Here is a 9,074-nt window from a genome sequence, read left to right as displayed (position 1 = left end):
AAATGAGTCAGCTCTTCTCATCAGGTGGCCAAAGTATTGGAGTTCCAGCTTCAGAATCAGTCCTTCCAAAGAACACCCAGGACTGATCTCCTTTAGGATGGGCTGGTTGGATCTCCTTGCAGTCCAAGGGACTCTCAAGAGTCTTCTCCAACACCACAGTTCAAAAGCATCAATTCTTCAGCACTCAGCTTTCCTTACAGTACAACTCTCACATCTGTACATGACCACTGGAAAAACCATAGCCTTGACTAGATGGACCTTTGTCAGTAATGTCTCTGCTTTTTAATATGCTATCTAGGTTGGTCATAACTTTAAATTTCATGGCTATAATCACCATCTGCTCTGATTTTGCAGCCTCCAAAAATAAAGTCTCTCACTGTTTCCATGGTTTCCCCATCTATTTGCCATGAAGTGATGGGACCAGATGCCATGATCTTAGTTTTCTGAATGTTGAGCTTTAAGCCAGATTTTTTCACTCTCCTCTTTCACTTTCATCAAGAGGCTCTTTAGTTCTTCACTTTCTGCCATAAGGGTGGTGGTGTCATCTGCATGTCTGAGATTATTGATATTTCTCCTGGCAATCTTGATTCCAGCTTGTGCTTCTTCCAGCCCAGCGTTTCTCATGATGTACTCTGCATATAAGTTAAATAAGCAGGGTGACAATATACAGCCTTGACGTACTCCTTTTCCTTCTTGGAACCAGTCTGTTGTTCCATGTCCAGTTCTAACTGCTGCTTCCTGACCTGCATACAGGTTTCTCAAGAGGCAGGTCAGGTGGTCTGGTATTCCCATCTTTTTCAGAATTTTCCACAGTTTATTGTGATCTACACAGTCAAAGGCTTTGGCATGGTCAATAAAGCAGAAATAGATGTTTTTCTGGAACTCTCTTGCCTTTTCCATGATCCAGTGGATATTGGCAATTTGATCTCTGGCTCCTCTGCCTTTTCTAAAACTAGCTTGAACATCTGGAAATTCATGGTTCACGTACTGCTGAAGCCTGGCTTGGAGAATTTTGAGCATTACTTTACTAGCATGTGAGATGAGTGCAATTGTGCAGTAGTGTGAGCATTCTTTGGCATTGCCTTTCTTTGGGATTGGAATGAAAACGGACCTTTTCCAGTCCTGTGGCCACTGCTGAGTTTTCCAAATTTGCTGGCATATTGAGTGCAGCACTTTCACAGCATCATCTTTCAGGATTTGAAACAGCTCAACTGGAAGTCCATCCTAGCTTTGTTTGTAGTGATGCTTCCTAAGGCCCACTTGACTTTGCATTCCAGGATGTCTGGCTCTAGGTGAGGGATCACACCCTCGTGGTTATCTGGTCGTGAAGCTCTTTTTCGTACAGTTCTGTGTACTCCTGCCACCTCTTCTTACTATCTTCTGCTTCCGTCAGGTCCATACCATTTCTGTCCTTTATTGAGCCCATCTTACCATCACTAAATTATAAGGCTCTATGGTTCTGGATGAAAAGACTGGACCTTCGAGTTCACCCTTGAACCATGTGGATGGAGATTGGGCTTTCCTGAGAGGCGGGATGCTCTGGAGAGGAAGATGCTGGACAGGCAGACAGGAGCCACCAGCACGGTCTGGCGCACACAGGATTTTCCAAGATAAAGTCCTGGCACAGAGCTGGCCTGGGAGAGTGACTGGTATGGAACCTGGACTGTTATCCTCGGGGGGTGGGCCTGGTCTCCTGCCTTCTCAGTCCTGAGCTGGGGGGCCCTCCCGCCACAGTTCTGCACAGGATCTCAGGCTGGGCGCTCACCCTCTAGCCAGGGCTACCCACTGCCCCACTGGGCACCGGCCTTTCTTGCCAGTGCCTCACACTGCAAGTCCCATGACTATGACCACCCATGGGAGGCTGCCTGCAGTGGCAATGCTGAGATTGGGATGCCTACTTGCCCTGCCCACAGGGAGCTTTTGCCTGCAGTCTCTCCCCAGACATCAGCTGCACCCTCACTGGCCTGCTCAGTGAGTCAGGGAGGTCATGCCCGGCTTAGGCAGGGGCTCTCAAGGCTTCAGGTACTCCCGGCAATGCGGGGCCACCACACTGATGCTCAGCCAATCAGCTCTGGGGGATTAGGGAGGCCTTCTCAACTTCTCTCTGGTTCTTGGTGTCTACTCTTTACTGTCCAATCTGTTGGGTGGAGCCTTCAGCTTCACGTTCTGCTCCAACCCCCTCATACGCCCTCTCCTCATGGTGGCAAGAGGGCTGCTGTCATTCCAGCCTCACAACTCAGGTTCAAGTCCAGTGGGAGAGGGACAGTCTTTCCTTGCAGCTCCCATCTTAACTGGACCACTTCAGGTCACATGCTCACTCCTGATCATCTGTTGAAGGGAACAGCTAGATGGTGACTGGCCAGGCCTGAGTCACAAGCTCCAATTTCAGACAACACGGGAAAGGAGAATTGCCCCACTAACATCAGGGCCAGACCTCCTCATTCCAAGGGCTGACCCATCCAGGGCAGCCCCCAGACACCACAAGCTCCCTACTCTATGAACTGAGTCTTAGGTTCTCTGTGGTCTGTGGGTTTTCACGAAAAATACAAGCTGTGGGTCCATTTAAAAATCATTTTATTATTAACATCATCTTTCCATTTAGCCAAGTGTCTGTAATGTATAAGGAATGTCGGTAAATATTCCATTTGAAGCTTCTTTGTACATATTTCCATCGATAAATAAACTCTGAATTCACATAAAAAAGTTAAACTTAAATAACTCATATTTCCTTCTCTTGTAACAGGCATATATTGGCAAAATATAAATATTCTTGGACTCAGGCTTTGTTCTAAGTGAGGACAGTAATTTATCACATGGTACAATTATTGACAACAAAACCAAGAAATTGTCAGCTGGTGTCCTGGCTTGGACTAGTTACTGAGGTGGGAAACAATTCACATTTGGTTTCCGGGCCAAGGATAGAGCAGGAGTGGTGGTGGCGGGGAGAGAATAGTTTTCTTTACAGCTCTGATAAAAATAATCTGCTCTGCCACTGAATTTTAACTTTGAATACATTCTTCTACATTTGCGGATTAATTCCATAATCATGTTACTTAAAACTCGGAAGTCAACTAACAAAATATGGCACGTAATCCATTTGAACCACGTCAGTAGGTTTGAGAACTATCATCGGGCTGGCGGGAACGGCAACAGAAATGCAGGTGGAGGGCGGTGACTGGGGCTAGGCTGGGTGAGTCCACGGCGGGCGGGCGGTTGCACACTCTTCCGGGGCCTCGCGCAGCAGGCGGCCGTGTGCCCGAGCGGAGCGGCGGGGAGGCCGGGCCGCTCAGAGCGCGCGGGGGATGACGGGAAGGGCACGGCGCGGGGGGTGACGGGAAGGGCACGGCGCGGGGGTGACGGGAAGGGCACGGCGCAGGGGATGACGGGAAGGGCACGGCGCGGGGGGTGACGGGGAGGGCAAGGCGCGGGGGGTGACGGGGAGGGCACGGCGCGGGGGGTGACGGGAAGGGCAGGGCGGGGCGGCTCAGAGCGCGCGGGGGATGACGGTGAAGGGCACGGCGGGGCTGCTGGCCTCCAGCTCCAGGGCCGTCAGGAAGCACTCGGTGGCCGCCGCGTCGTTGCCCTGAGCCTGCAGGACCTCGCCCAGGCCGTTCCAGACCTCGTGGGCCGTGGAGTTCACCTGCACCGCGTCCCGCAGGATCTTCTCGGCCAGACTGTAGCGGCCCAGCTGGTGGAGGATCAGGGCCTGCAGAGGCAGACAGACAGACAGACAGACAGTCAGAGAGACGCCGCTCTGGACTCCGAGCTGTCCCCGAGCTTCGGCACGTTCCTCGGAGGCAGGCAGGTGTCTCCACCGGGCCGGGCACAGTGGAAGTTCAAGTTCTCGCTGCGCTCAGGGTGGGAGTCAGAAGGATCGCTCAAACCATGCCCCTTACGCAGTCACCGGCATTCAGCCGTTTGTGAACAGCAACAAAAATGTCATTTCCAAAGGTTCACCCGGAGTGGAACAGCCCCCGTCTGTCTGTGCTGACTCATGGGTCACGGCTGACACCCGCCCTACGGAGGGGTGTTTGCCATCTTTTACTTTTTTTAACCTCAAGAAAAGTCACAACAAACAGAACAGAAATGTCAGTGGCTCACAGCCCCCACCCTGGCCGCAGCCCGGTCTCACTGTCCCCTCCGGGCTCGGCGCCCCCCACGGCTGTCACTTCAGTTTTACTCAGGGCGTGCGTGTTGGTCCCCACATATCCCATCCTAATCGTGTTTCCGGGTTGGGCGTCTCCACAACTGGTGTGTGTGTATTTCATCCCACAGACTCTCATTTACTCAAGGATTCCCTCGCGGGGAGACCCCCAGGCTTCCCAGTCTCAAGCGACTGAACAAGAGGCCCCGACCTTCGCGTCCGCACCAGGCCATCGGGGTGGCCTCACTGCGTGTCGGGGCTGAACGGGGCGCGGGTGGGGGTGCGGAGCCCTCCTCGCTGCTCTCCGCTTTCCGGGTGTTACCGGCCATCTTGGCCTGCGCTACTTCAGACGAGCTTCAGGCTCACTGTGAGTGCCTCTGGCTGTGCGCGATCGCTCTCAGGGCAGGGAGAAGCTGACACCTTTACAAAGCCTCATCTTCCTGCCCAGAAGGCGGCCTGGCCTCCGGGCCTGCAGACCTCAGGCCTGCACGTTCTCTCCGTGCCTCGCGTGTGGCGGGGCTGAGGCTGCCCCGGTTTCCTCAAGGCTGCACCTCACCAGAGGCCAAGGGCAGAGCCGGGCTGTGCTGCCCGAGGGTCGGCTGCGGCCCGAGCCACAGCCCCCAGCGCCCTGAGCCCACACTCCAGGGGGCTCCCGCCTCTGAGACGAGCTCCTGGAGCGGGTAGGGGCGCCCTCTGCAGACAGCGGCCAGGCCCCGAGGGCTGTGGCCTGGGTAGTTCTCAGGACCAGAGAGCACCCTGACTGCCTAGAGCCGTCGGCCCTTCTGAGTACCTGACTTGGGGCAGTGAGGCTGACCCGGGAGCCTGTGGTCAGAGGGTGATGGCTGGGGCACCTGCGGCCTCAGCAACGAGCGTGCCTCGGTCCTGGTGGGGCAGGTTCCTGAGTGAGGAGGAGGAGCAGGAGGGCTCGGGGCCGGAGGAGGGAGGCTGTCCTCCCCGGGCAGAGGACGGTAAGCCCAGGGTCAGGCCCCCCTGTCGGAGGGGAAAACTGCGAGGAGAATAGGGTGTGTTTGGTTTCTTAGTAACATCATCATATCTAATGAAGTCACAGGGGCCTCTCTGGGGACTCAGACAGTAAAGAGTCCACCTGCAATGCGGGAGACGTGGGTTTGAGCCCTGGGTTGAGAAGACCCCAGGAGAAGGGAAAGGCTACCAACTCCAGTATTCTTGCCCGGAGAATCCCCTGACTGAGAAGCCTGGTGGGCTACAGGCATGAGGTCGCAGAGAGTCGGACACGACTGAGCAGACAGGCTCAGAAAGGCCCAGGGTCTCGCCCGAGGTCACAGGGCCCAGGAGGGTGGAGCCGGCAGGCCGGCCTGAGGCCCGGTCCCGTCCTCCCACCTCAGCCTTTCAGCGCTCGCTGCCGCCGCTGGCACTTTAGAGACTGACCCCCGGGCACCAGCCCAGCTCCATCTGAGCAGAAGGGCACCCACTGTGCTGTGGGTCCTTCCCAGCCCCTCCTTCCCGCAGCTGTGATGGGCAGCTCCCCTTCAGGGCACAGCCTTTCTCCCATTTCTCTGCTGTTCAGGAGCACCCTGCGTATTCGCTCAATGATCGGGGGGCTGCTTGCCCCTCTCTGGGGGCCACAGGCTGGCAGTCATCTTGAGGCTCAGGGTGGCTGCAGGTGCCGCAGGCCTGGGGGTCCTGTTAGTCAGAAAGCAGGTCTGCGAGATGAGACTCAGGCGCACCGGGACCTTGGTCCAGCGGGGCCTGGAGGTGACTGCTCTCAGCAGCAGTGCTCTGACCCCAGCCTGCTGGAGTGCAACAAGGATACCAGTCCCCTAGCCGGGAATTTTGTTTCGAAAGTGGCAGTTGCTGGACCTTGGGAGCTCCAGGGATACAGGGGCACCCCTCCCAAAATGCCTGCAGGAACCAGCTGTGGGCTAATCCGACCCGCTGTCCTCAGGGCTGGCCAGCTAAGGGCCTTCTGATTCTCTAGGCTTCTTACTGGCTTGGGAATTTCCAGCCCATCCCTGGACTTATATTTCGAATGTAAGAACAGACTCCCATTTCCAGATGACCTTGAAGCTTCCTGAGCAATCTGTTTAGTGGAATTAATTCTGAAAGCCGGGGCAGCTTGGGGAGGCATCACAGACTTGCCAGGGGCTGCCAGGTCATGCTTGGAGAGGGAATGAAACATCAGCCTCTCCCCAGTCAGGCAGAGTGAGGGCAACCAGAGCAAGCTTTGGCCGGGGGCTGAGTCAGTGCCAGGGGCCAGCGTTGCTGGCAGGCTGGCCAGAGGTGGGCTGGCATCTGGACATGCCTGGCCGCCGGGACTGGTGCACCCCGGAGCCCCTCTGCGTCGTGAGGGGCTCCCATGTGCCCTTGTTCCCTGACGCCCCCTGCATTCTTCAGGTCCCACCTCCTCTCTCCTCTGAAGATCAAGACCTCACCTCTGCAGCTGGCGCTCTGCTGTGCTCACCCCCAGCCAGGCCCCGCTTTCTCCCAGAACAGGCCTTCTGGCTCTTCCAAGCTGATCCCTCAGCCCAGGTATTTCTGCAGGACGCAGCGCCCACCCCTCCTCCACCTCCCCAACCTTGGTCAGTCCCGTCCGGCCCCCTTGCTGGAGCTCTAGTCCATCTGCCTGAAGCCTTGACAATCGCCAAGTCCAGGCCACACCAACCCCTTCGGCAGCACTGTGCCTGCGTGTGTGTGTGTGTGCGCATGCGCGCCAAGTCACTGCAGTCCTGTCTGACTCCTTGCAACCCCATGGACTGTAGCCTGCCAGGCTCCTCTGTCCACGGGATTCTCCAGGCAAGGATACTGGAGGGGGCTGCCAGGCCCTTCTCCAGGGATCTTTCCGACCCAGGGATCGAACCCCCGCCTCTCATGTCTTCTGCACTGGCAGGTGGGTTCTTTACCACTGGTGCCGCCTTGGAAGCCCTTAGGCAGCTCTGCCCAGCGGCTCATTAAAAAGCAGAGACAGTACTTTGCCAACAAAGGTCCGTCCAGTCAAAGCTCTGGTTTCTCCAGTGGTCATGTATGGATGTGAGAGTTGGACCATAAAGAAAGCTGAGCACCAAAGAATTGATGCTTTTGACCTGTGGTGCTGGAGAAGACTCTTGAGTCCCTTGGACGGCAAGGAGATCCAACCAGTCAATAATAAAGGAAATCAGTTCTGGGTGTTCACTGGAAGGACTGATGCTAAAGCTGAAACTTCCAATACTTTGGCCACCTAATGTAAAGAACGGACTCATCTGAAAAGACCCTGATGCCGGGAAAGATTGAAGGCGGGAGGAGAAGGGGATGACAGAGGATGAGATGGTTGGATGGCATCAGTGACTCAACGGACATGAGCCTGAGTGAACTCCGGGAGCTGGTGATGGACAGGGAGGCCTGGCGTGCTGCAGTCCACGGGGTCACAAAGAGACACGACTGAGCGACTGAACTGACCGACTGACGCAGTGGCATTTAGCCCCCGCCTCCAGCCCTCAGCCCAGCAGGAGACAGAGAATTTGATGACTGACATATTTCATCACCTTGACAAGCAAGCCCTCCCCCTGCCCCCATCAGAGTCACACAGACTCACTGAGTGCACAAACCCCAGCCTTGCACTGGGGACACAGATGTGGGCAAGAAGCCATCTGCTCTCAAAGCTGGGGACACGGTGACAAGCCCGGCGTGACTGAGCTGTGTGCCTGGCACTGGGCTCTGCCTCAGCCTCTGGCAAGGCTGCACTTCACCTGTTGTCTGCACGTCGGGGCCACAAGGCCGGCTCCTGCCGGAGACGCCTCTGCTGGGGTAAGCGGCAGAGCTGAGACGTGGTTGCTGTGGCCCCAGTGCTAGGCCCCTGCTCCTCCTATGAGGGAAGGCGTGCAAACAGCCTGTGCCTCTGCCAGCCCTGCTGATTCCGGGGCCACCGGAGATGAGGGCCCACTGGGGCCGGCCTCCCGAGTAGACAGGAGCCCCCGAGGAGGCGACTCTCAGTCCCTCTCTTCAGGCGCAAATGAACACAGCTTGCTAAGCTTGCAATTATTATAATCAGGTGTTTTGTACAAAGAAGACCTTGGTGAGGCACCACACTGGAAGTGAGGGATTAAATTAAACCTGTTCTTTCAAAGGAGACAAAAGGCACTTGGCGGGTTTGAGGACAATCAGTGTCTTCCTCGGCTTTTATGTGCGTGTGGACACTGCTGCCCAGGGATGGAGCCCCTGGCTGCTTGCCGGGGCGCCGTGCAGGGGCCCTGGCTCTGGGGAGCGTCTCTGTCCACGCCCAGGACAAAAGCCCCTTGGAGATTTTTTTTTTAATTAAAAAAATGTATTTAATTTTCCATTTTTTTGGCTGCACCCTGCGGCCTGTGGGATCTTCGTCCCCCGACCAGGGGTTGCAATGGTGCCCCCTGCGTTGGAAGCGCAGTCCTAACCACGGGCCCCCAGGGAAGAAGTCCTGCCTCTTGGAGACTTTAGATGTCACCGCAAGGCTCTGCCCAAGTGCCAAGACAGCGCTTCGCTTGGGGGTGCACTGGGTCCCTGATCGGGACACCCGCCCTGCAGCACCGCTGCTGGGGGCTCCTGAGCTGGGGGGACCCACCAGATCTGGCCAGCCCCACGCGCTCGCTACCAAGGAACATCCTCGAGAAGGCAGCTCAGGGCAGACTGTGCAGCTCAGGCTGGGGTGGGGGGCTGGCGGGGGCGAAGGCGGGCGGGAGGGGTGGTGCTGGGGTCCCCAGAAAACGTGGGGATGCTGGGTGTTTTCCTCTGAGGCCAAGACAGCTCTCAGCAACATTCCAGCCCGTCTCCAGACCCGCTGCCCTCGATCTGCCACTGCAGTTGTGTGCCCTGTTGTCGCCACCGAGAAGGACCTCGAGTATCCATCCACGGTCCCCGGAAGGACCTCAGCGCCCCCGCCAGCTCCCCACGCTCTCACTTTCCACTCTAATGGCCAAGAGACTCCCGCTGACATTTAAACGTC

At 56.6% G+C, this 9,074-nt stretch overlaps 1 protein-coding gene across 8 annotated transcripts in view; it reads right to left on the bottom strand.

The window, feature by feature from the left end:
- Positions 1-2,557: 2,557 nt before the first annotated feature.
- The window catches only part of TTC7B (tetratricopeptide repeat domain 7B), a 240,733-nt gene continuing 234,216 nt past the window's right edge, over positions 2,558-9,074 (bottom strand). For 6 of the 8 annotated variants that reach the window (XM_040227472.1, XM_040227468.1, XM_040227469.1 and 3 more), the window contains one exon: positions 3,425-3,706. In XM_040227472.1, coding sequence (XP_040083406.1) covers positions 3,485-3,706 — 222 coding nt within the window. In that variant the 3' untranslated portion in view covers positions 3,425-3,484. Of the gene's footprint in view, positions 3,707-9,074 lie in introns of all 8 variants that reach the window. The other 2 variants (XM_040227473.1, XM_040227474.1) reach the window with 2 other exon arrangements.

This window comes from Oryx dammah, unplaced genomic scaffold (genome assembly GCF_014754425.2).
Source record: "Oryx dammah isolate SB20612 unplaced genomic scaffold, SCBI_Odam_1.1 HiC_scaffold_26, whole genome shotgun sequence".
Lineage (NCBI taxonomy): Eukaryota > Metazoa > Chordata > Mammalia > Artiodactyla > Bovidae > Oryx > Oryx dammah.
Note: the sequence above shows the minus strand (reverse complement) of the source record. Positions and strands in the feature narration are given on the sequence as shown.